The sequence below is a fragment of the Ambystoma mexicanum genome, chromosome 12 (assembly GCF_040938575.1).
Source record: "Ambystoma mexicanum isolate Mex_15411 chromosome 12, UKY_AmexF1_1, whole genome shotgun sequence".
Classification (NCBI taxonomy): Eukaryota; Metazoa; Chordata; class Amphibia; order Caudata; family Ambystomatidae; genus Ambystoma; species Ambystoma mexicanum.
In genome coordinates, this window is record NC_090936.1 from 358016009 (window position 1) to 358043186 (window position 27178).

The 27178-nt window shown below is 47.4% G+C and overlaps 1 protein-coding gene across 1 annotated transcript; it reads left to right on the forward strand.

The window, feature by feature from the left end:
• The first annotated feature begins 3892 nt into the window (after positions 1-3892).
• Positions 3893-10606, forward strand: BHLHE41 (basic helix-loop-helix family member e41). The gene is made up of 5 exons (XM_069628474.1): positions 3893-4109; positions 4219-4282; positions 4520-4627; positions 4908-5019; positions 8240-10606. The coding sequence occupies exons 1-5, from the start codon at positions 3976-3978 to the stop codon at positions 9163-9165; spliced, it is 1344 nt and encodes a 447-aa protein (XP_069484575.1). The 5' UTR covers positions 3893-3975; the 3' UTR covers positions 9166-10606.
• The last annotated feature ends 16572 nt before the right edge of the window (positions 10607-27178 follow it).

Consider the following 27178-nt stretch of genomic DNA (forward strand, 5'->3'; position numbering starts at 1 on the left):
AGTGGCGCTGAAGCACCGACGGGTCCCTTTCCATCTCAGGGATCTGGTGGATCGTGAACTTGACAACCTCGTGGGGTTGGGCATAATCGAAAAGGTTGAAGGACCCACCCCCTGGGTGTCCCCCATTGTCATCGCCCGCAAGCCCAAGCAACCCGATGCTGTGAGAATTTGTGTGGACATGCGGCTGCCTAATAAGGCCATAAAGAGGGAGCGACACCTCACCCCCACCATCGATGACATTATTGCGGAGCTGCAGGGTGCAAGGTTTTTCTCTAAGCTCGACCTGAAATCGGGCTATCATCAGGTGGTCTTGCACCCCGAGTCCAGGTACATTACTACCTTTACCACACATCGGGGTCTCTATCGATATAAAAGACTAAGCTTTGGGGTGTCCTCGGCAGCGGAGGTCTTTCAAAACATAATAAGAGGTGCACTGGCGGATCTGGAGGGCGTCCTTAATATCAGCGATGATATCCTAGTGTACGCCAAATCGGAAACGGAGCATCTGTCACGCCTGTCCAAGACTTTTGAACGGCTACGTCTGCTGGGCCTCACTTTACACAAGGACAAGTGCGAATTTCTGAAGACGGAGATCGAATTCTTTGGGTTCGTATTCAAGGCGGATGGGGTGTCACCAGATCCCCGCAAAGTGAGAGACATCAAGGAGGCGCGCCCGCCCGAAAATGTCGCGGAGGTGAGGAGTTTTCTGGGGATGGTCACTTACTGCGGCCGTTTCATCAGAAATCTCGCATCCCACTCTGAGCCCCTGAGGTCGCTCACCAAGAAGGACACCACCTAGCAGTGGGGCCCTCTGGAACAGGCGGCATTTGACGATATTCGAGGGGCGTTAGCGGCGCATGACACCATGGCATTCTTTGACCCGAGCCTGCAGACGGAGATCGTGGTGGACGCCAGCCCATATGGGCTAGGGGCAGTGCTCACGCAAGTGGGAAAAGACCAGGAGGTCCGGCCAATAGCATACGCCAGCAAGGCCCTGTCTGACACTGAGCAACGTTACTCTCAAATCGAGAGGGAGGCCCTGGCGGTGCTGTGGGGCTGTCGGCACTTCCGCCTCTACATTCTGGGGCGTCCCGTGACCGTGGTCACTGACCACAAGCCGCTGTTGCCGATCATGGCGGGCTCGTCATCTCGCCCGCCAGTGAGGATTGAGCGTTGGATGCTCGCCCTGCTGGAGTATGGGGTGTCATTGACCTATCGTCCCGGTGCCAACAATGCGGCGGACTACCTATCTCGACACCCCAGGAATGACTCGCAGGTGTCGGCGTCGGCGGAGGAAGCCGACGAACACGTCTGCCTGGTCATAGAGACTGCGACACCCAACTCCATGCAGGTAGAGGAACTTGAGGCGGCTTCGAAAGGCGACGAGTGTTTCTCCATCCTGAAGGAGGCCATGCAGAAGGGTGCCTGGAAGACAGTGCTGGAGGCGGTGGAGCGAAGAACATGTGAGGCCAGGGTCACTCTCGAGCAGTTGTGGAGAGTGCGAGAGGAACTAACTTTCTCCGAGTCGGGGCTACTGCTAAGAGGGGAAAGGATTGTAGTGCCCCAGGCCAAAGTGGCACAGGTCATCGCGCTGGCGCACCAAGGTCATCAAGGGGCCCCCAAAACCAAAGCTCGCCTCCGTCAGAAGGTGTGGTTTCCTGAGTTGGAGCGGAAGGTGGAGGCGTTCGTGGCCTCTTGTGTGTGGTGTCAGGCGGCGGCCCCGGCCCAGAAGGAACCGTCCATTGAAGCAATGCCCCGCGGGACTCGACCATGGGAAGTGGTGCACGCCGACTCTGGGTCTACATCCAGAGGCACGCATTTTCTAGTGGTGGTAGACGAGTGGTCGAGGTACCCGGAAGTTGAGTTTATAGACTCAGTGGCGTTTGAGAACGTGGTGGTGGCGCTGGAGAAGATCTTTGCCACTCATGGCCTCCCCTCTGTGCTGTGCTCGGACAACGGAGCCCCATTCCAGGGGGAGAGTTTCGCAGAGCTCATGAAAGAGTATGGAATTCAACACCGGCGGGTCACCCCGCTGTGGCCCCGCGCCAACGGGGAGGCCGAGCGAATGATGCGCACCCTCAACAAGGTGTTCCGCATTGCCCATGGAAAAGGGGAGTGCTTGCAGAGGGCTCTGTACGTATTCCTACGAGGGTACCGCACCACCCCTCATTCGTCTACGGGGGTGGCTCCGGCAGAAGCACTATTCCAGCGGTGCCCGAGAGATGTCATACCGGAGGTGGGGGACAGAGACCCCGCCGTCATCGACAATGAGCAGGTGGAAGAGGACAGACAGGTTAGGACACAGATGGAGAACATCCGGAGGGGGCTCAGACCCCCACACATCGCGCTGGGGGATGAGGTGCTGGTAAGAAATCGTCACCCTCATGGAAAACTGTCTCTCACGTATGAACCCGCCCCCCTGGACGTGGTAGCCGTCAAGGGGTCAATGGTGACTGCATCGGATGGAACTTCATCGGTAACCAGGAATGCGTCGTTCTTCAGGAAGATTGGTGACCCCAGAGTGGACAACCCGGACAACCGAGAAAGTGAAGGCGCTCTGGATGAAGGTGGGGAAGAACGCGACGTAGTGGAATCGCCGGCTCGAGGCGGACCCAGTCCAGGAACACCCGCCAGGGACGGTGGCAGGAGGTACCCCCTGAGATCAGGGCGTGGGAAACCTGCCCGTCTCAGTGACTATGTTACGGACTGAGCTGGGAGGCTGACCGGGGACTAATGGTCAGGCCATGACAGGTACACACGGGGGATCCGGGGTGGCTGTCAATAAATGGGGGTTTTTGTTGAAACTTATAGAGTGATATGTGTCATAGATGTGTGCTAGTTAAGTACTCCTATTTCCAATTTGTTGTTATGGAAAAGGAGGAGTGTGGCGTTGCCCCTTTAAGGGTACGCACGCGACGGAGTGACGTCAACTCCGTCGCGTGCCAGTTTAAATAAACGGGGCGGCTCCTGGTGACGTCAGTTCACCGGGGAGCCCACACCGACAACATCTCCGTCTCTGTGTCTCATTACCACAGGGGGTGGGGGGCTCACGGAGGCGGCCCATCGGAGACCGCCAACAGTCACCATTGATTTTTGCAGTTTATATTTTCATTTTAAACAGAACGAATCAATGAAGTTTCACTTTAACTATTCTGTTTTACTTTTAAAGCTTCCGTGAACTTCAGAGAGACTGGACTGCTGTAAACACTCAGTCTGTCCTGTGTGATGAAAATAGCAGTCGTCCGATCTGTAGACTTTATAATGTCCAAGCTTCAAATCAAGACAATCACACTGCAGAGGTCGATGAAACCAGTAGCATGCGGTCTGTGTACTACACAGTCAAGATTATTACTTGTAGGCTTGATTGAAAGAGTGTAACAGGGAACTTGGTAGCAAACGGCGATGGAGTATATAATGCACACATTGGTTCAGCAAAAGAAATGTTTTTGACGTCACCAACCGTTATTAAATAAAGGTATTGATTGGTTCATGAAATTAGAACCGTAGCTCGCCCAGGAGGTTAATAGGCTGAGGTGGGGGTGCCAGTCTATAGCTTTTGCAAAGAAAGGGCGCACTGTGTTTCAAATGGCATCTTGTTTTGTCTGGTCACAGACACTTGGGAATTGTAGAACATTCCATTTGGCAGTGAAAACCTTTGACGACGGAATTCCAAAGAGCATTGTCTCGCGTGTGCCAAATACTGGATTCTACGATGCACTGTTAACGGTGTAACACATATTTCCACAGCAAGTTGTAGATGTTGTAGCGACACTAAAAAGAAAAGGAGCTTCTAGAGACGTTCTTTGTTACAAGTGTCTGTGTTTTCCGTCTGTCTCGGCTTTCGTCCGGCAGAGGGCGACTGCGCGCCACTCTCCTGACTTTTGCAGCCATTTGTTTTCTCTGCAAAGCAGAAGCCAGCAGTCTGCGAGCGGCGGGGTGAGAGAGCGGTTCGCACTTGAAACTGCACAAGTCTGGATGTGCGCGGCGCCAGGGAGCCCGCCGAAGACGAGCAGCCCTGCGCCCTGCGCCACCAGCCGCCGGCTAGACATGGAGGAAGGCCTCCGCCACCTGCAGCCGCGGCCGCTGCTGGAAGCCCGCGATTTCATTGGGTAAGGACGCGCGCCTTCCTCTCCCCCGGGGAGAGAGAGCACCCGAAGAACGGGCGCACCGCGAATCCCAAATGTCTTTTAATTCTGCGTGCTCTGTACTTCTTTGCAGAGTTGACTACTCCTCCTTATACATCTGCAAATCCAAGCGAGGAACGAAGCGCGAGGAAAGACAGGTAATTTATGCTTCCTTTGGCTGCTCCGCTAGAGCTGGACATGGGCAGAGTGCAGCCTCTCTGAAGCCAACAGCCTTCATTTTACTTGCTGGCAATAGACAGACAGTTTCGTGCCAGGCAAGTTGACAGCCAGAAAGGGCTCCCTGCATTCCAATAAGTGGACCCAGCACCCGGGTGTCTGAAATCAGAGACCCCGCTCCCTAAGGTCATGCTCTTGTCTTTTTCCATTCATTTTAGGAAACGTATAAGCTGCCTCATCGATTAATTGAAAAGAAAAGGCGGGACAGGATTAATGAGTGCATTGCTCAGCTGAAAGACCTCCTACCTGAGCACTTGAAACTGACGGTAATTGTTTTTAATTTGGAGTTTAGATGTTTAACTCAAGTAGATGCCATTAATGCTTAGCAGTAAACGGGCCTTATTACAGGTTATGATGTATCTTCTTTACTTGAGTGGAAAGATAGTTGAAACAGCAGCGCTAACACACGACTACTAAATGTTAAAAACACCAGTTTAAAGGTGAACGTCTGTAAAAACGCACGCAGAAATGCATAGGGCATGGCAGTTGCATAGGACCCCTTCTAGACATTAGAAATAATGGGTGATTAATTTTCTTCGATTACAGACATTGGGTCATTTGGAAAAGGCCGTTGTATTGGAGTTAACTTTGAAGCACTTGAAAGCGTTGACAGCTCTAACAGAGCAACAGCACCAGAAAATAATTGCTTTACAGAATGGTAAGTGAAAAAAAAATGCCATTACTGCATTGGGTTTTGATTCAAACTTAACCCAGTGCATTTCAATGTACTACTGTTATAATGAATTAATTATACCAACGAGTGGTTTCAGGATTCAAACTCGTGTTGCGTTGTCTTGCTTCCAAGGCAAATCCCTTGCCCCTGATCTATCCTTCATCCGAAGCTTACTGTTGACATAGTCCCCTTCCTCCTTACCTACTGTTGACATAGTACATAAGAAATATAAAGAAGACTTGTCTTTGGCTTGTTTCTAAGCACCAAGATAATCGTACAGAGGCACCTGATCTATTTCCCAGTGATCTGCTGGGGCTTACACAATGAAGTCAACACAACCCAGTGAGAACTAAGATTAGAACTGAGGAATCCTGATTCTACAGGTGAAAACTTTATTATTACAGTCATGAATCATGTTAACTCTATGAGGCCGCTTCCACTTGGAGCATTCCTCGAGGCACAGCTCCTGCCTGGGTCTCCACTTTAATGAGTCAGTCTGTTGTAAATTTACTGGGCAACACTTTTAAAAAGACTTCTCGGTCATTGGATAATTTCATATAATGCCGTTTGACTGATGTCCCATCTGCAACAGCATTATAAACTCTACTGGAGCAGGTTGGTAGGGGGTGAAGACATCATATATATTTGGCAGAGAGAGTAATTAGAAGCACACAGACCTTTACATCGCATGTGACTGCGCAGGATACTAGTTCATTTCAGCGTTGGAAAAGCTTGTGAACAAGAGGTCCTGATATGGCGGCTTGAATAAAAGTCGGCAGCAGATAGGTCTGACTTGCCAAGGCATAATATTGCCATTAGGCTGCTTACTTGCTCTCATACGGACCCTACTTTTTCCTGAGCATATCATTGCTCCTCTGTTTCTGGAAATTTGATGGGGGTAGGCCAGGAGTCTTGTAAGTGTTTCTTTACAGAAATACTCGATGAAATAGCTCCTTGGAAGGTTTAGAATGAAAAACGAATGAAATTGAAGTCTGGCTGAGATATGCATACAACGATTTCTAGTGGTGGGAATACACTGACATTGAGGAACACAAATAGATAGTAAGGAAGTGGAGTCTTTTGTATGGTAATAGACCGGCGCAAGACACAGACTATGTAGGTCTCTGGGGTACTGCCTCCTTTTTAGTTTTGGCTATTAGCTGGCACTTTAGCACCACCTACAAGCCAAAACTATTGCATTAGAGGACCGCTAGGGAGAAATGGCATATGAGGAGGGACACAAAGTTTGTAGGTGTTATTTGGTTATTTAGCCACCCATTGACTGACCATGGCCATGTGAAAACATATGGCTATTTCCGCCCACTGCATGCCTTCCCCACCCAAAACACACCATCCTGGTATCTCTTTGAGATATCTTTGTCAATCCTTACCATCGTACTTTGTAATCAAGTGCCTGCCAGTGTCTACTCAAGGCAGCCTTCCGAGAGTTGATGACTTAATTGGAGCTGTAAACGTGCTACTGGTATAATGAAAAGTTCTCACTTCTCCTGTGCCATCTTCTTTGCATAGCAATGCTGTTCAGCTCCAGTGATATGAAATGACAGTGATATTGTATAACATGGGAAGTGGATAGAGAGAAAAGACAAGCCTGGCACTTATTAGTTGGCACCAATACCTATATATGTAAGCATGCAAATAAAGATGGTGATTTGACATTTTCCCACATAAGTGCGAATTTTTTATCAACCGTTTTTTTTTTGGCAACCTTTTATGCCAATGGATGATGACTCAATGCTTGTTAAAACGTTGATTACCATATCTGCTGCAGAGATTCTCTCTGATGCCGCCGGCTCTCGGTCCTGTGATGGAAATCCCAGTGATGGAATATTGTCTACTGGCTCATGTCAAAAGGGACGATTTTTTCCCAAGTTGTTCAGGTACCTGTTTTGCAGTACTTTCCTAAGCCTTACTCTAGGGCATTTCTTCACTTCAAGGAAGCACCGTTACAGCTTCATGAGTTAGGGCCTGGGAATACACTGATGCTCTTGTATGGTATGTTGCAGTAGTAGATTCTTTACCTGATGTCAAATTACAGAATCTTTGCACCAGTGCTAGTGCAATTTTGCATGGTATTAGCACTATGGCAAAGTTTGATCTAGTGCAAAAAACATTGGAGCCAGGTTAGAAAAACTTCGCACAATGGCAAGTGTAATTTTGCATGGTGTTAGCACTAGGGCAAATCCTGCCCCAGTGCTAAGAGAGATATACTTTTAATGCATTTGGTGCAAAAATGCATTGAAAGAAGAGGCTTTTGCCTTCGGCAAACTTTGCTCCAGTGCTAATACCTTGCAAATGTGCACATGTTGTGTAGTGCACAGGTTTTTTTGCATATATAATAGCGCCAAGGTTTTCTAATATGGCCCAAATGTTTTTTGCTCGAAAAAATCTTTGTCCTAGTGCTAATATCATGCAAACTCGCACTTGCACTGCTGCAAATTTTCTGCACTATGGCACCAGGTTTAACCGGGTTAAGCATTAAGCTAATCTGTTTGCATATTTTTTTGCTTATTGCATTTTTACTATTCATTGGGTTGCCAGGCTCAGGATTATGCCCCAAACTTTGGCTCCATTAAAAAGGGATGAGATTCACAACCCAGCAATTAGTAAAGTATGTTGAGGTTTTAAAAATGAACAAAAAAATCAACGCATAACTTCCCATGAAATTCACAACCTGCACGTTTTTCGCATAGCTGTTCCTTACGTGTATACTAAAAACTGGACTGAATTTGACTGTGTAATGGATAGACAAGGGAAGCCCTACTCTTATGTTACGTTGTGTACAGTGGCAAGAATGGATCAAATTGGTTATTTGCTGTTTTGCTATTATCGTGGTTGGAATTGAGGCAAACTCATCTCTGAAAAGTTGGACTAATTTTGTGGTAAAATCATATTGCTTGATTTCTTATTATGCAAGGAGCTAGCATTTGTTTTGCAAATTGATGGCAGTAGCACCTATTGCAAAATGTTGTCCAGTAGCGTATTTTGTCAAGTGCGGCGGGCAGGTTCACTTAGAGCCCAATCGTAATCTCTTAATCTGATTGCCTGGATAACTAGATTCCGACCGTATTGAATGAACATGTCTTGACAATATGATGAAATCCTGCCAACTGTCTGTCACTGTTTTATTTCATCATTCAAGAATCCAGAAAAAGAACTAAAGCCCTGTCCATGTCCTCTCTCTTAGGTGAGCAAGTCATGCCATCTCCCATGAAATCTGATTTGGACGCGTTTCATTCTGGATTTCACACATGTGCCAAAGAAGTCTTGCAGTACCTATCCCGGTTTGAGAACTGGAGCTCCAAAGAGCAGCGGTGCTCTCAGCTCATCAGCCATTTGCACTCCTCGTCTTCCCAGTTCTTACCTACCCCTCAGCTGCTGGCCCAACAGGTCACTGTAAACAAAGGTGCATCTTCTGTGCAAGCGATGAATAGTCCCAAACTGGAAAACCAGACCAACTGTGTGCCTGTGATTCAACGAACGCACAATGCGGAGCTCAATGAGAATGACACAGACACGGATAGCGGTTATGGAGGAGAGGGCGAAAAGAATGAGGGCAAGGCTGAAGGTGACAGCACCATGAGCAAAGGGAACGAGGGCCAAAATGTTACCATTAAACAGGAGCCGATGGATGACCCCCCACCTAAGCGGTTCAAAACTGATTGCTCCAGCAGTGCATTGATTGGCAGCGATCAGGCCATGAGACCTGATGCATCCGTGCTCAGCTCCTTGATGGGATTTGGGGCAGCTCCATTTGGACAGCAAACCCCCTTTTGCCTTCCCTTTTACTTCATCTCGCCATCCGCAGCTGCGGCCTACATGCCCTTCCTGGACAAGATCAATTTGGACAAGTACCTGTATCCTGCTGCGGCCTCCCTCCCATTCATTTATCCTGCACTTCAAGCTCAAGCTGCTGCTGCCGCTGCAGTCGCCACCTTCCCGTGCCTGTCGTCTGTGCTGACTCCAGAGAAGGTCCTCCTGAACCATGCAGTCCCTTCCCCCACCCCCAGTGATTTCCTAACGGGGTCCTCATCGGTCTCTGAGGCGGGCTTGGCCAAGGACATAGAAAATCCTCTGCAGGAGGTCTTGCAGTCAGCCAAGGAGAGCATCTGAAATGTAATAGAACCCCAGCTCTCATTTACAGGACATGAAACGAACAGACCGGTCATGTCAAGAACTGCAACTGATGCTACTCTTTTTAAAGGGGCGGTGTTCCCTGTCATTTATATGCATTGTGAAAGCCTGTTTTTCTCTGCTGTATACAAATAATTTGTGTTTTATGTTTTTTTAGAACTGTGTATTTCAGAATTTCTCAGATGTAGGCAAGCGACTGAAAAAAGCAAGCAATTGGGTAGGACCCGCCAGGGATTCCTTGCCACAAGTAAAAGCAAGACTATGATAGGAAGGCGTGGCCTAGACATATCTGAATGCAATGCTTTTCAGGGTCTGTCCCTGTGACTGGGCCAGGTCACCAGGAGATGTTTGCCATCTCAAAGCGCTTCTCTTGCTTTAAGCCAAAATCTAAAATATTAAATGTACATTTTTAATTTGGCTTAAATGCATATATCTGTAGGAAGGCGCGAGTACACTTTACAGTAGTCGAATGTTGCAAGTTGGGTTGAAAATGCTTCTTAAAATCTCTCAATTGCACACTCCCTCTAGGAAAGATAACATGAGGAATGGACGAATACGCATATTGACGTATGTAAGTTAGCACTTTATTTACACAGCGACCACAATTCGACTCTGCTATTATTACTATTGTCTTTTTGCTTTGTGATCAATAGGAACTCCAGGAAAGCATACACATGTTGCAACACTTCTAGCCTCAGCTACCACGCTATTCGTTTAGTATTTCCCAGAGTTTACATAACCTTGCCCTGAGAATAGAATGTTTATTTTGCACTGATCTAAAATCACAAAATGAATCGTTTGCTGTTGACTTGCACCCAGTTTTAAAACCGGAGAGACCGGCAGTGTGTGCGTCAGGATGAATTCGTACTTTTTTGGGAGGTTGGAGGCAGGTCCCCCGAGGCCCACTACTCTTGACACAGTGATTTACTTTCCCGAAGGCTGCCGAACACCAGACAATCTCAGCGCTGCGCTTTTTAATAACACTTAAACGAATACCTGACCTAGAGATTTTTAGTTTTGATGCTAAGCTAGCAAGCGCGGTGAGAAATGGCACTTGAATGCGATGTAGCAGGTGAGGCGCAACAGTCTGGGTCTGGCCTTCAGTTGTTTGCTTTTGCTGCTGTTGCTGCGGTTTGCTACTGTTTTTTTTACTCAAACGCTGTGTTTCAGCAACGTTCCTTTGCCTGGCCTTTGGAGGGGCTGTATGTAAATAGTTGTTAATACATTCATCGAATGAGGTATGCCAAGCTATTTTTGTAGGGGGAAAACAAGTTTCTGACTGAGATTTTCACTTCAAAATATCTTTTCAGAAAGAATTGCCGAAAAACAAAAGTAGCACTTTTGTGACAATGATTTTGCTTGGTACAAAGCGTTTGCTGTCTTAAATTATTGAAGAAATAAATAAATGATGTCTGCACAACTGAGTATCTGCTATTTCTAACCAGGTTAGCATAAATACATCTGTTCTCAACGATGCCACCTTCAAATGCATTGTTGCCCTATACATTGTGTCAACAAAAGCACACATCATTGTGTAGCCTCAAAAGTCCTGAACAAGAAATTCATCTTTTAAAGGGGTTGTGACATGTCCCTTTAAACCAAAAGCAATTGAAGAAAAACAAAAATGACGTCTTGGAAAATAGAGGTAAACCACATGTAAAATACACCCTCAAAATTACCCACAAATGTACACCTTTGGGATGAATTACTATGTGTTACTCTACAGCAAATATTTCATAGTAACAAGAATAGATTGCTGACTGAAAGCCTATCATTGTTTAGCTGAGGCAAAATCCTGTCTGAAAAAAAATAAACTCATGGCCGCATTGCATCACTAAACTACACAGGAGGGATGTGTGCACGAGCACACAGAGATGTGTATGAACAACGATTGGCCTGTGAGTGTGCACTGCCTAGTGTGACTGCAGAGGTGAGAGGTCATTCGTGAGCACATGCAGTGTGTGAGCATGTGCACAAATGCATGTGCAATTGTGTGAATGCATAAACATGCATGGAGCTGTTGTGTGGATGTCAAGAGGTGTGTATTGAAACACCTCTGCATTCACCCACACACTTCTCAGTACATAGTGTGCACAAACCTCTGGTGCATGCATTCATACTTCTGTGTGCACATCTCTCAGGTTATCCCATCTACGTGTGGACAAATCTGTGTGCACCTATGAGCACACATCTTCACGCATGTACATTGCACATGCAGGAACATATGCTAAACAGCTGTGCACGTGTGCTACTAGAGACCTGACTGCATGAAAACACATGTGCACACCTAAGCACAGCTTAACATGCATACACCTTTGCTAGTACTTTTGTATCTGGTTACCGCTCAATGTTTGCACACAACACTGCAGACTTGTACATACACCACAATATTTATACATTTCTGCCCATAGCTGCATGCATACCAACAACTCTGGCCGTGCTCTCACACTTGCCCACAAACCTATGTCGAACACAAATAATTCTCCATTGAGAGAAAATTATAGTTAGGCCAAGACAGACATGTAATTTGGAGTTATATGGTCGACTGTGGAAGTGCAGGGAAGCAATGTAACCCTAGCTTTACTTTGACAGGATGTAACCCAAGCAGATCAATGTCATGCTTTGTAATAGTTGCTGTAGTGTCAAAAAGCATATTAAGGCATCATTTTGAGGCTAGTTAATATATTTGCAGATAGTCTATTTCCATTCTCCAAAGTGTCATTGATGAGTGTTTCAATCATTTTTTTTTAAAAAAGATGCAGGACATCACTCCTTTAAAACAAAATGTGCATACATTTACCTCGAGTTTCATTGAAATCAAAAGAGGAAGTTCTTATGGTCATGCTACTGATTGTTAACCATGCCGCCATCCTATGATTTATAATGTAGCTTATTAAGTTATGTTTATGGAAAGAAAACAAATCTGCGTGTGTTCTGTAAGTATTTTTGGTTTTAGAAAAACACAATAATCTCGAGCACTCTGGTTAGTGTCACTATCAGCCGAACTGGTTTCAGACACAGGCACAAGTGAACCATCATCCCCTTGGTTCACTTGGTCCCCTCCTTTGGCCTCCAGGCCAATCGAGAGCCCCACCTTCCTCCTACCACTGCCCACCAATTTAATCAAATGCAGAACTAATTTCTTAAATTGGGAGATTTCCGCCAAGACAGTGCTACACTGGCAAACACTGGGCGCTGATCCCCTCCCGTCTGAATACGTTGATATACTGTTGTCCACTCTCTCGCAGAAAAAGGGAAAACCACATGGTCTTCTGTCTGACAGCAGGTCCCCAGGGGCCGCCTGTGTCACCGATTCTGCAGTCTCTCTGCTTACAGATCCAGATGTCTCTTCGCCCTCCGGTGGCCCTTTGGGGGACGCCTGCGACCATGAATTTACATTACAAAGTTTTGCAGGGCAAGGGAATTCATCAGATGAAGACATCTCAGCCGTTATGTTTTCCACTATCACAGTTGTTGAGATAAAGGGAACAGGGCTATGTTGTGAAAGACGAGGATCTGGGACGTCCGGAGCTAGAGAGGTAGCAATCATTATACAGCTGGTAGAGGTGGACAGCCCAGGATCAAATGCAATGACCCCCCTGTGGCCGTCCTGGGGGGAACATCCATAGGTGTCGCAATAACACAGCCCATGCCTTCATTTGTGGGCGTGAGCTCGGGCATCCAGCATTTTCAGGTTTGCCAAGGTCAGCAGAATCAACAATGTCCTGGACAACAGCCGCGGCCCCAACCCCGTGAATACAGGCTGTTTGGGAGGGTGGTTAGGGAGCCAAATGAGCCCAGGAAATGATTCATTTCAGTACTTAGGGAATGGGCTTCACGGGCTACCTGTCTGCACAGGTGTAGTGAGATGTCCCACTGCACCGGTGCTGACAGGTAGCCTGTGTAAGAGCCAGCTGCTTTGAAGACCTTCCAGGGATCAGACAGCAACCTTCAAGGTACTCCCCCAGGTGCGAACACCCTCAGGTGCCAACAGCTGCACCCTTCCCCCCCATTGGCTTTGCCCTGGTGGGGGGATTCAGTAGTTTTAGTCCATGGGGGCTTGGCTTCAGGAGTACGGTAGCAGCAGTGAGGAGAGACTCACCCTCGGGTGCAAACACCCACACTCCCCTCCCCCCCCCCCGCTGGCTTTGCCCTTGCAGGGATTCAGCAGTTTTAGTCCAGGGGGGGCGGGCCTCACGAGTCCAGAACAGCAGCGAGGAGAGACTCACCCTTGGATGCAAACATCTGCACCCCTTCCCCCTGTAGCCTTTGCCCTCGCGGGGGGATTCAGCAGTTTTTGTCCAGGGGTGGCTGGACCTCAGGAGTCTGGCAGGAACAGTGAGGAGAGGCTCACCCTTGGGTGCAAACACCCACATCCTTTCCCCCCACCGGCTTTGCCCTTGTGGGGTGATTCAGCTGTTTTAGTCTGGGGACGGGGCCTCAGGAGTCCGGGAGCAGTAGTGAGGAGAGACTCATCCTTGGATGCAAACACCTGCACCCTTTCCCCCTGCAGGCTTCACCCTTGCGGGGAGATTCAGCAGTTTTAGTCCAGGGGTGGGCCGGCCTCAGGAGTCCGGCAGCAGTGAGGAGAGACTCACCCTTCGGTGCAAACACCTGCAACCTTTCCCCCTGTGGGCTTTACCCTCGCGGGGTGATTCAGCAGATTTAGTCCAGGGAACCAGGACCTCAGGTATCCGGCAGCAACAGTGAAGAGAGACTCACCCTCGGGTGCAAACACCTGCACCCTTTCCCACCACAGCCTTTGCCCTTCTGGGAGGATTCACCAGTTTCAGCCCTGGGGGCGGGGCCTCTGGAGTCCGGCAGCAGCAGTGAAGAGAGACTCACCCTTGGGTGCAAACACCCACACCCTTCCCCCCCACGGGCTTTGCCCTTGCAGGGGTATTCAGCAGATTTAGTCCAAAGGGGGCGGGACCTCAGGAGTCCGGCAGCAGCAGTGAGGAGAAACTCACCCTTGGGTGCAAAGACCTGCACCCTTTCCCCTTGCGGGGTTATTCAGCAGTTTTAGTGCAGCGGCGGGTCCTCAGGAGCCCGGAAGCAGCAGTGAGGAGAGACTCACACTCGAGTGTAAACACCTGCACCCTTTCCCCCCCTGCGGACTTCATCCACGTGGGGGTATTCAATTTTAGTCCAGGGGGGGCAGGATCTCAGGAGTCTGGCAGCAGCAGTGAGGAGAGACTCACCCTTGGGTGCAAACACCTGCACCCTTTACCCCCGTGGGCTGGTGTTGTAGGTAGGTGGTGTTGAACCAGCAGCAAACGTTCTCACCAATGTCCATGCACTTAACCAGTTGGTTGATGAGTGTTTGATGGTCTACAGTGCCAAAGGTTGCGAGAGAGATTTTTAGAGCAGGCAGTGAAAAATAAAGATGTAGATTGTATTTATTTAAAGGATAAATTAAGAGGCTAACAAATGCATATGTGGTGCAAAGATGCTTGCAGTTCTGGGCTGAGAGGCATGATTTCAGAGAGCTGGGTTCATTGTCACTTACTGTCAAAGGCTTAGATTAGCAATTCACTTTCCAAGTGTTTATCGGTGGTTGGGCTGTTCTCAAGTACTTGATGTGTGTTTCAAATCCAACACCATCGCAGCATAAGGTGTTTGCCTTCGCATTGGGCCCCCTGAAATTTGTCTAGCATAATGTCAAAGTGTGGCTGGACTTGAAGTTTCTGGAGGTGGGGAGCCTTTTCTGTAAGAATTCTCACCCTCGTTTCTTTTTTATTTTTAAACGCATTCTGGCCGCCTGATTTGCTATATGCTTTAACTGAAATATTCGTTTTATGAGGGAAGCAGGTTAGATGATTGCAATAACCAAGATGTGTTATATACTCCAGATGTGCCAGGGTGAGAGACATGTCATCTTCACCCAGTGGTTTGTTTGTAAGAGGTGTGAGACATCTTGCAGCCTTTTTACTTAAGGGCAGAAGGATAGGCCCAAATCAAATAGTTTTTCTGTAGTTTTTGTGCTCTTTTTTATGTTTAATAGGGCATCTGCTAATGAATAAGGCTAAGTGATTGGTTGTGTGTTTTTCTGTGCATCACCCAGCAGCTCTGTTTAGACCTCTCAAAGGGAGCAGTAACTTCCTCATCTAATGAAGCACTGACTGCCATTGTTGGGGGGCCTGCCCTGAGCACCGGGCAGGCCCCATACTCATGTCGGGATCATCCGACGGGCTTCCTTGGTGTGGTGCTCACCCCACAGATTCCGGAACACCGGAGCGGCACACGTGGCCAGGGGCACTCAGCACACAGCCACCACAGCCATGGACACATGGCTTCCACACTCCTTGGGACGGCGTTGCCCAGCAGGGGCACCGTCCTTGTGCTGGGCCCCATCCTCAGACCTACAGCACGCGGTATGGCGCCAGCAGGGCGCATTACTGGAACGACACCAGAGTCAGTTTGGTCTTGACTGACGAGCCGGAAACGGCCCGTCCCTTTTATTAGGTTGGTCACGTGGCTACTGTCACGTGACCCATTACAACATCCTGAGGGCTACCATGCTCCCAGGAGGGGTGTCATGCAACAGCCACGTCCTCCCTCTAGTTGGAGGGTTGTTTGGTTATTACCAGCGTTCATCAAGGATCTTATGGTGAGGCATACCCCTTCCCTGTTATTTTTTCTTTTCTGTTATCTTTAGAAGTTGACTAAACACAATATTTTGTCTTGCTAGTCTGGGGATGCAATCTGCCAAATCCACGGTTTGTATTTGTTACAAGTGCATGTACATTACCAGTGGCTAGTGATTGGCTAATCTTGGCTTATGTCAGCTTTATTCAAACTGTGGCTCGTGCGCCCTGGTGCCGGGACAGCCTCATGTCCTGGGAGGTGCGCCCCCACAGTTCTAAAATGTAAAAATAGAAACGATGGGTTTGTTGCTGCAATAGGTTGCAAGCTCAGTGTGCCGGGCGCTGAGCCTCAGTTGGAGGGGTCGGAGGGGCAGCCATTTTTGGAGCCCGGATTAGGAAATAAATGCAGCCTGGAAAGCTGTTTGTCTTTCCTTTGCAACATGAACAGCCTTCCAAGCTGCGTTCATCTCCTGGCTCAAGAACCGTAGGGGAAGGTAAGTGCTCCTTTATTTACTTTTATTATATCCCACTGTTCAGGGCATTCAACCCCGCTCCAGAACCCTAAAATTCCTCACATGAATATTAGAGGTCTGGGCTTATACCCCCAACAGTGGGATCGGCTTCGACTTTAAAAACAACCTATACCCCCAAAACCTGTGCTCTTCGAGATGTTAGGGGTCTGGCTTTTTATTCAGTTCAAGTCCTTTGCCACCTTCACACACCTCTGAATCCCACTATTGGGGGCTTTCAGCCGCCCGCTCCACACTCCTAACATTCCGCACAGAGCGGTTACGATTCTTATGCCCGCAACAGTGGGATCGGGGAAATAAGATGGGCATTGGTGAAGATGCGGGTAACGACCTCAGCTAAAAAAAAGCCAGACCCTAAAAACCATGCTCTTCCTCGAGAGCGCAGGTGTTAGGAGTCGGGCTTAAACAAGCCTTCTCCGTCACCCGCACGGCACCGCCAACACTAGCCCACCATTGGGGGCAGGTGGTTGCAGGCGTTGGGCCCCAGTGTTTGTTTAAAAATACACTTTTGGGGCAGGTGGCCCAGCTGAAGGCCACTGCCCCAATGTTATTTTAAAAATAAAAGCCCTACTGAAGATATTTCTGTTGACTTCCAGTGTTTCCATGTTTGAATTGGAAGTGATTGTCCTACTGCCCTGGAATGTATCACCAACAAAAAATCCCCTTCAATATTATGGCACCCCGTCCTAAGCAACCAAAGCATACATTACAATGAGACAGGGAGGGGCAGGGCAGGGGGGCCCCGACAGTTTGGTTTCTCAGACGGGGTTTGGCCTAACAAGTTTGAAGACCACTGCTCTAGGCGCTTCTTTGTGGAGGGCTGAGCTTTTGGAGCAGTCCATTGCTCCTGTGGATCAGGGCTTTGTTTACTTCTTTTCAGATCCCTGTTGACACTGGTTGTGTTTTTATCTCTCTGGCTGTTTGCTCTCTATTCTGTGTGCTTGTTTCTCGTGGCAGAATGAAATCCCTGGAGGGCATGGGGGCTGGTTTTACCACCTACTGTTCTTGTACTCCCTCCTCAGCACCTTACTAGGTTTCCTGGTGGGTAGGGCCATTGTTTTAGCACAAACTGCCTTTCGGATCAGGGTGTCGAGGGTTTACATGGATTACCTGCACAGTAGTGGGTGGGATCCATTCTTTGCCCACAAATAAGATTTACACTCTGTCTTCTTCCCTTTTCCTCACAATTCTTGCGTGTTGCTGCACAATCCTCGTGGCTTTTTGCATTTAGCAATCTCGTTAAATCCTAATATTCCAAGGCTGGCTGCTGCAACCATTTTTCTGCTTTCCAATGGTACTCCTTTGCCGATTGAAGCGCAGACCCTCCTTCACTGTAATTGGATTTGATCAGTAATCGACAGTCATTTTCGAGACTTGTTGGTAGTTATCACTAACTGGATAAGTAACCACTTGAATGTGCCTTTTGTAATCAGATCCGATGTGTAGGAAGAGTATGGTTTGAGCAGGTATGGGCTAGCCAACATCTGTAAATGCCACTCAGAAACGCTCTGTGGGTATTTACAGATGTTAATGTCTCAACTGAGCAGCAGGGGCTGCTCCTCAGCATCTCTGTACAGGTTAGGTACCAGAAAGCTCTCCATGCTTCCTCCTTCCTGGTTCCTGTCTGCGGGCAGCACGTGAGCCGGTGGCCTAGAGAGCAGCTGAAGCAGTGGCGTCTTGTCAAGTATGGAGGAAGCAGATATGGGAAACAAAGCATTTGTCTGTGTATATGCATGTGTGTGAGGATTGTATGAAGGCATGTAAGCATGCACGAGGGGGTGTCTGCGTAAGTGCACATATTTGAGGGAATGTCGGTAATTGTGTGTGTGAATGCGAATGCAATTTGAATGTTCTGGGAGATTGTGTGTATGGCAGATAATCTGTATCAGTGCATGGCTGGTGGTCGAATGTGCATGAGCGTGTGTGTTTGTGTGTGTGTGTGAGGCTGGATTCCACAGAGGCTTTGGCGCATTAGCATTTTTGTTTTAAAAATGCATGCCAAGTTTTACTGGCAATAGATGATTGTTATTACATAGAGGAGTGGTTATGGGGGGGCGGCAATACTACAATGGGTTCTGATAGTCTTTTCATACTGGGGCGTGGAGTTTTGCAGTCACATTAAGAACAATGCCAACATGATGAGTGTGTCCTTACATGGGTGCATTTGTGCAGCCTGCAAAGCAATGTTTTGCGTACTATGGCTTGGCATATTTTACTAGGATTACGGGGCAAATACAACATGAGTGTTAATCATATGGTGGTGGGGCATTTCTGTGGCCATCAAGGACATGTTTTCTAACAGTGCACGTATTTTTGTTTTATTTTACTGGCATTAAGGCAAAGCCAATAGGAGTATGCTCTTACGTGGGGATACTGCCATATATTGGCAGAGCCAGCAGTTTCATATTGTGTTATTGTGCCATTACTGGGTTTATGAGCAAAGCAATCATGAGTATATCCTTATGTGGGAATACTGGCATATATTGGTAGAGCCAGCAGTATCATGTTGTGTTATTGTACCATTACTGGGTTAATGAGCAAAGCAATCATGAGTATATTCTTATGTGGGAATACTGGCATATATAGGTGCACCAGCATGGGCATGAACAGGCACAATTATCATGAAAATGCTTCTTACACTGGAAGAGTACTGCCATACAGAGGGCAAAGGCATTATGAAAATGGGTTGGGAAATTCTCCTGTGCATTGACTGTTCATGACTTGGCCTCTAATGTTTTTTTTTACTGGCTTACCTACAAAACCGATTGTAAACGGGGTGGCATTTTACTTAATTTGTCAGATAAAGTGTACTTTAAAATGCACCATTTTAACCCATTATTTAAAAAATATTCTCAGGCGGAGAACCCCCCCTCCGAATCTCCTTTGTTTGGTTTAGGCTCTCACACTGCACTCCCCCGGCACCTCTGTGAGCACCACTTGGGGTGGTCCTAACCCCATTAGCTTCAGGTCGCACTTGCTAGACAACCCTGGTGCACCCCTGAATTGTACTAGAATAGAATGAGACTTTGCAACTTCCCTCCGAGAGTGCATCCCTGCCAGTACAAGGGATTGTGCCACAGCTTCTTGCTACTTTCTCTTTTTACATCTCCAGCACCAGAGCGATCGTTGCACCTTCTAAATGTATGACTTGAAAATTGATAATCATTAAAGGTTGGGTTACTTTTGGCGCACAGATGGTCCCCATCACTACATTCAAGGATCTATTTTAGACACAACACCCTGCAGGAAATTACCAGTAGTTTGTATGCTTTGATCTTGGGGGGAATAGTGCAAGGTTTGGGGTTGTTGGTAATGACAATGGCGGCTGGGCATGCCCAATTGCAATCCTCTCATGGTTTCTGTCAAAATCAGGAATTGCAACGTCCTAATTTGCTAAGAGCATATCATGTATTCAACTACCAACACGTCCACTCATGGTCCCTGCTTCAAAGATGAGAGGTAGAATACTTTCAGTGGTTAATTACGCTTGCCACGTTTGGTACTGTAATAACTGTAAGGTTTGTAAACATGCTTTTGGGCTTACTGTACAAAAATACCCATACTCGCTTTTAGGTGGAAAAGGTCGCTTTAATGTGACAGGCCACAGCTCACAAAACACGATAACTTGGCTCCCTGGCCTTACAGACTAACATATCTGTTATAACAAATTGCCAAACTATAAAATAAATAACAATTTCCATTCCCGCACAATTAAATAATGAACACATTTCAAATTCCTCCCTATCCCTTGCTCCCTTCCATCTCCTTAAAATACTCTCAACCTTCATTCCCGCTTTCTCCCATCTTCTCCCCGAAGTGACTCCCCTCCTTCTTCAATACCTCTTCCCCCTCTCTGTGCCCCCGGGGTAGCTCGTTCCTGCAAACAGCACCACCCCCTTCCTTTACCACGCTAGTACCCCATTGTGCTTCCCACACCCCTCCTCCAAAGGGCCATGTCCCCGGCATCAAGCAGGTTCTTATCTCGAAAACTCAGCTCAATACCAACCTCCTCCTTCCCATGACCTGCAGCTAGGCTGACCTGCCACATCAGCAACAATGAACTTTAGATTACAAACGCCCCATCTAACGCCCCGGCCGGTCACATGAAAACTACCAGCCCCTCAACCCCTTTTTTAACCATTCTCAAGCCCTGAACCTACCAAAATAGGTGGAAAAAATGTCAAATAAGGACAGTCCCCCCCTCTTCATTACCCAAAACACGGGATGGGAGGGCGGGGACAAATGCTTGTTCCAACTGTCGCTTGCTCCTGAACCTTCCCTACCCTCTAATATCCCCCCTCAGGGCTCTATGCGCAGGCCAGATCACTGGCCTGTACAGCACCCAAAATCACCTCGCGGGGAAACGCTCGCACGGTCCCCCCAGTCTCCCCCTTTGGGCTTACTGTACAAAAATACCCATACTCGTTTTTATGTGGAAAAGGTTGCTTTAATGTTACAGGCCACAGCTCACAAAAAACGCGAACCTGGCTCCCTGGCCTTACAGACTAACATATCCGTTTTAACAAATTGCCAAACAATTAAATAAATAATAATTTTCCTTCCCCCACAGTTAAATAATTAAATCATTTAAGATTCCTCCCTTCCTATCCCTTGCTCCCTTCCGTCTACTTAAAATCCTCTCAACCTTCATTCCCGCTTTCTCCCATCTTCTCCCCGAGGCCATGCCCCTCCTTCTTCAATACCTCTTCCCCCTCTTTGTACCCTCGTGTACCCCGTTCGTGCAAACAGCACCACCCCCTTCCTTTATTGTCCTAGTACCCCATTCCGCTTCCACCACCCCTCCTCCACAGGACAATGTCCCCGGCACCCGAAAACCGATCCCCTCAGGTGTTCTTTCTGCCCCACCCATCCTACCCTAGGTTTTCCTCTATTCCCAACTCTTTATTATGTCTTCCACCGCCAACCTAACGTCCACTAGGTAATAACTGTTTCCATATACCGAGAGATGCACTCCGTCCTCCTGGAAAATTGAAAATCCTCATCAATTATTTCCCAATGCTCCAGCGCTTGCACCCCCAAAGCCCAACACAACTTCCCCATCTCCCTGTTAATCTTCTTCCTTGTCCTTTCCACTGCCCCTTCATTCAATGCACCCTTCCATACTCTCCTCAGCAATAACTTTGTCCAAACTAACCTTACCCCAGGCTATATTGCCCTTAACAAACTAAGGTCCCTTTTCATTTTCCTTAACAATAATACTCCTGTGTATCTAACTAAGTCATTCTCCCATGGGTGTAAAATTATTCGCCCCAGAACCCCATGGCGCTCCCTCAGTCCCGCTAACATGGGCAGCAATTGGTCCCACATAAGCCTCCCTACCCCCAACGATCTCAATAAGGCACTGTTGTAGCTGCAACCCAGTTGTGTCCCAAACATTTTTTCAGCTTCCTTCCCTTCCCATTTTACAATTGAATGTTCACAAATCCATATCTGTGGCAACCCACAACTCTGTGCGACATCTGCAAAAGAAAAAATGTGTTGCGAGTTTCTCTCTGCCATTTCCAAATAGCCACCACCCCCACCCCTTGCTCAAGTTGCCATTCCTAACCAGGCCCTTTTCCAAATTCTCTGATGTACCCCTTGTACTTTCCCGACCTCCAAAGCCCCAGGTTTTTAACCTTGCTTCTCTGATAGCCCCATCATGCCACCCTCCGATGCCGCCCCCATCCTGAAAGAATGATTTCCAAAAACCTCTGCTCTCTCCCCATAAGGCCGCCAAAGCCCTCCTCATGACTCCCAAAACTTGTGATGCCGACTCCTTGCTACCTCTATCCAGAAGCACCCCAAAGCCCTTTCCTTTCTTACCCGTCTTCGATCTGCAGATCTTTTAACCACCTAATTCTGATAAATTATCATCTTCCCACCTTAGACCTCCTTCGCCTGCTATCCTGTTCCCCTCCTGTTCTCCCTTGCCCCAACCCTCCAGCACCTTACGTCCATATCATCATGTTTCCCCCACTGCACCATGGGCCCTCCGTGCCCCCCCGTCCATGCAGTTCCATCTCATCGCTGTTCCACCCCACTGCACCAGGGGCCAGCATGCACCCCTGCCTATGCAGTTCCCTCTCATTGCTGTTCCCCTCCTCTGGACCAGGGGCCAAACGCGCACCCCTGTCCATGCAGTCCAATCCACATAACCTGCCACTTCACGTAGCATCTCTGCACACTTATCCCCTTGCGTGCCGCTCTTCTTCTGCTCCTTAACCCGAGCACAAAAACTCTGATATAACCCCTTTTTGCCCCGCATTAAATACTTCCAATACTCCTAGCCACACTTGCCATCCTCCCTGACTGCTCTTGCCTGCCTCCTTGTGATGTGGGTACTTAGCTCCGGCCATAGCTCATGCCATGTTTCCTACCAAAATGCGAACCGGGCCAAAACCAGACACTCAAAATGATGAAACTCCATTAACCTCTGTATGCCTCTCAGTATTATTTTCCAGGCCGCTATCACCTGCTCAACAACCCTACAAGTGTGCTCACCTTGTCGTGTAGCAAGCGTGAGGACCCAGCCACAGTATCAAAATCCCTCCCTAGATAGGCCAACAACCCCACCGGCTCATCAGTTATATCCTACCGCCACTGGAACTCCCAATTCCTGCATTAATGTCTGAAAAGACATCCACATCCTCCACCCTTCCTGTTCTCTGCCCGCCCCACTGAAATTCGTCCAGCTAATGCACCATCCTACACAACCCAAACTGTAAACAAAAACCTGCTGCACCAACAGAGCTAAAGTGCGCAACCATGCACCTGAAAATGCCCAGGCCCTAGGCAACCCTTTGTCCTCATAACTTTGGCCTTTGAATTGCATCCGCCGCATCCTTGGAACTTGATAACTCATTTACAAAAAAGCCTTTCCCTAAACTCTTGGCCGCTCCCTGTCCGGGTAAACTGAGCCACTCCTCCAGAACTGCAACTTTAACTAGAGTATGGGCCTCCCCCCCAACTCCTTGTCCTGCATCCCACCCTCTCCCTCTGTCCCTTGTTTGGAAACATTGCATAACCGGATGCTGTTCGGTGCATCTGCTACACTCATGCTTAAACTTGCACACCGTTCTCGTGCAGCTTTCTTTATTGAACGCCCAACATACTGTTGAAGGCTGACCTCTGCCTCCTCCCCCTGTTGTTGCGAGTGCACGCTTGGGCCGGGCAGCTCCTCCTCAGGTGAGCTTGGGTCATCCTCCCCGCCGCTCCATTGACGTCTTCTCAGCCCTTCCAAGGCGGGGCGTCCCTGAAAGGGCCAGTAAGGCACAGGTAAACCGCTCGCTTTATGCAGCGTTGTTGCTGGTTGCATAGGCACCATCCATTGTAGCCAGAGATCCATTTCAATCTCTCCCCACACTGCTTGGCTATCCTCCGCCCTCTTTGCCCTAAACTCTTCATCGTATATCACCCATGTTAAACCCCCAAAACTCGTAAACACCTTCCTTATTACGTCCATGTATTTTAGTAACGCTACACACCTCTCTGGAAACTTCTCGCAGTAAACACTCGCATATATAATAAATGGTGACATTCAATTGTCAATTGTGACCGGCACCTTTGGTCTTGTGGCCAACTCCCTCTCTTCCTCTTCAGACCTTTCTTTCGCTCTCACCTCCCCGTGCAGGAGTTTAAAAACGTTCACAAACTCTCCTGCCCATATCTTTTCTTTTGTCGCCCCATCAAATGCGCACCCAGCGGCTTTGTAATACCCATATAAGGCATTCTTTTGTCCTTCCCTGTACCTTCCACAGTCCTCTCCTTAGGAACCTCAATTATCCCTTGAGCCACGGGCTCCTCCACCTTGTCAGTTTGTACTTCCACCGCGGATACACTTTTCCCAATCTCCCTCACCAAGGCCCCGTGGTCAAACACTCCACTTCCCTGCCTGTCCCCTGTGCCCCAGCTCCCTCCCTGCATGTCCCCCATCTCGTGCCCAACCTGTGCCATGCCGCTCACCACTCCCATTCCTGCTCACCTCTTTTTGCCCTGCCATTACCTAGCCGCGGCATCCTGACTTCCACTCCGACATCCCTCCTCTCTTTTATCACCGGGTTCCTGCTGCAGGGACATTGAATATCAGCAGACTCCCCTAACCAATTTCCCGCCGTCCCCTTGCACTTCTGCTCCGGCCAACCTTACCTTCCCCTTCAAATCTTATGCCCCTTCTCACCCTTTCCCTCCCCCGTAAACCATTTTTATTCTCATCCTCCCACTGACCAACATTCTCCTCTTCCTATTCATCATCCCCAGTGAAATACCATTGTTGTTGCGAGTGCACGCTTGGGCCGGGCAGCTCCTCCTCAGGTGAGCTTGGGTCATCCGCCCTGTAAGAGGATTCAATTCAACACTACAGCTAAGTCAACGCCTAGTCTATAATACTGAATGAAAACCCTTATTGATATAACTTTATGTCCAGTTCATGCGTTCTGGATGACTACCCCTATATAACACCCCTCTCTTTGAATCCCCCTGACCCCACTGAGCCAAGAAGTAGTTCTGTTTTGCAAGTTTAAAAGGTTTATTTGATAATTTAAAATATATATATATCACACTTTATAATAAATTAATAATTGAATAGCACACTTAATCTGATATGATAAAGATCAACAACGGAGAATCTGGCACTAACACGCTTCTCTATAATCAATAAGGAGTTGACAAGGAATGGATAAGGTAGCACACTGGTAAATAGGTACAGAAGTATAATGTGGTAGAGAATGCTTTATAGAGTTCAACTGGATGTAATGTTGAATGAAAATGCAATACAGAAAATACTCAATATGATTTCAACAAACAAGGTAATCACTTTTCTCTGGCAATCCACTCCCCCCCTCTTTATGCAATGCAAGGGAATGGGAGGAAAGCACGCAGTTCTCAGAAATGCAATCAATGTAATCAGTTCAATCCCCCCCAAGCTTAGACAACAGAAGTTTAAAACACAGATAGGAGTTTTGAAAACACAGGCCCAAATGCTTTGATATGTGCTAGCAATGGATGAGAAATATGCTGGAAATGCTTTTTAATTCCCTTTCAGAGGTTCAGGGTGAGTGGTATCTAGTTAATATTAGTCCAGGCTCACACTAGCAATGAGGCAGGGATAGTTAGCAGGTTAAACGAATTTCTGGCAAATGGAAGGCAAGCAGCAGCAGTTTTTACATGTGAAGAAATTTGCAAATCGCGGCAAAATTCGCGGATGCGTGTTCCGCGATTGCGGTAAAACTATAAGGGGTAGGAATGCGGTTCTAGATGCGATTCAAAGCTAAGATTCTAAGCTTTCAAATAAAAGTTATTGCAAGTCTCTAGCACAAACGGTTGCGGAGATATGAGCGATTGAATAAAGGTCGTTTTTCAGATTTGAAATTTTAAACGCACACTTTTTCAGCTTTAAAAATGATGGCAGGATAACACAATTGCTAAGCTACAGTTCTACTTAGGTTAAAATAGGATTGAATTATATTATTTTAACTAGGAGATTGGTTCTGCACAGTTTTCTAGGTACTCACACTATATTCTTGAGTGAAATGGGCCTCGCCATGGATCTGGTCAGGGTTTTAGACTGGGCTCTGGTCTCTCTTTGGGCACAGCACTGCTTTCTCTCTCTGGTCTGGTCTCTAGTTCTGGATAGATTGAAGTCTCTAGTTTGGCTCTCTGGAGGTTTGATGGAGGTAAAGTATGGATTTTTCCGGCAGAGTGCGTTGCAGCAAATGGAATTGAAGGTCCCTATCTGTCCTGTCTGTCTGCTTTTATGTGTTTAGAATGTGGGTGTGTTCTAGCATCACTGACCCTACCTCTCTCTCAGCTTCTAATTGGTCAAACTTCCATTTATCATTTGATTGGGGAATGAACTGGACACTCCTCTGTCAGATTGCACACATTCTATATTTGATAATAAAAGACATATTTCACAGTTACACAGTTGCTTGAAATTACATATACATGGTGTGGCTGAATTTAGCCATGTCTCTGTCCAAATCTGCTGTTTCTAAGAGCTTGCATTCAGAAATGGCACATTATTGACTTTTTAACTGATTTTTCAATTTCTGACATTGACCCAACTTTACATACATGTGTGCAGGGAGTAGGGACATTAACTGATGAAGTTTCAGATTTTTAACATGCATACATTTAGAGTAATATCCACTTTTCCGCTAAAACCCCCCTGAACACGCCACCGGGTCGAAAAACCTCTTAAAATGTGGGCAGAAAAATCACAAGAATTATGGTATCATTTATAAAATTTTCACATGTCCGCTCTATGAATGATCCATCTTTTTAAAGTTATGTTCTGGCTCCAAAGGGGTGTGGTTTTCTCTCAGCACAAGGTTGAATTTCTGGTTTTTTCCAGTTCTGCCAAGCCAGCTTGCTCTCACAGGCAGTGCCCCTCCCAGCTCCTGCCAAGAGGAAGCTACATTTTACGACTGCGGTAATAAAAACCTTTGCCTGAGTGAAGAGGGCTTTATTCACTCTCCTGCAGAGCACAGGTAATTCAATTATCAGATAGATGGCATATCCTTAGTGTGGGCAGCAAAAGGAAGGTTGGCCTGGGAACACAGTGGTGACTCAAGTTTCACTCCTGATGGGGGTAGTTGCCAGGCAAATTGGAATCTCTTTAAGCTGTCATTTCTGTTCCCCAGTTTCTGCATTCAAATAAAACTAAACATTTTCACATATGCAGCTAGAAGGCTGATTCTAAGTTTAAAACTATGACATTTAAACAATTTCAACCTATGTGACACTAAAAAGTAGGTCACTCAGTCAATTTGAACATTTAGATTTGTAGTGTCTTTCAGTCCAAATTTACTTAAACTGCTGAAATCCACAGTGCAGCCAGTCTTGTTATAAACCTTCAAGTCACTTCAGAATATA

Excerpts from the sequence above, each read along its gene's own strand:
- BHLHE41 (XM_069628474.1), top strand. The coding sequence starts at position 3,976 with ATGTGCGCGGCGCCAGGGAGCCCGCCGAAGACGAGCAGCCCTGCGCCC. Across the intron at positions 4,628-4,907 it reads CTGAGCACTTGAAACTGACG|ACATTGGGTCATTTGGAAAA; the intron begins GTAATTGTTTTT and ends CTTCGATTACAG. Across the intron at positions 5,020-8,239 it reads AATAATTGCTTTACAGAATG|GTGAGCAAGTCATGCCATCT; the intron begins GTAAGTGAAAAA and ends CCTCTCTCTTAG.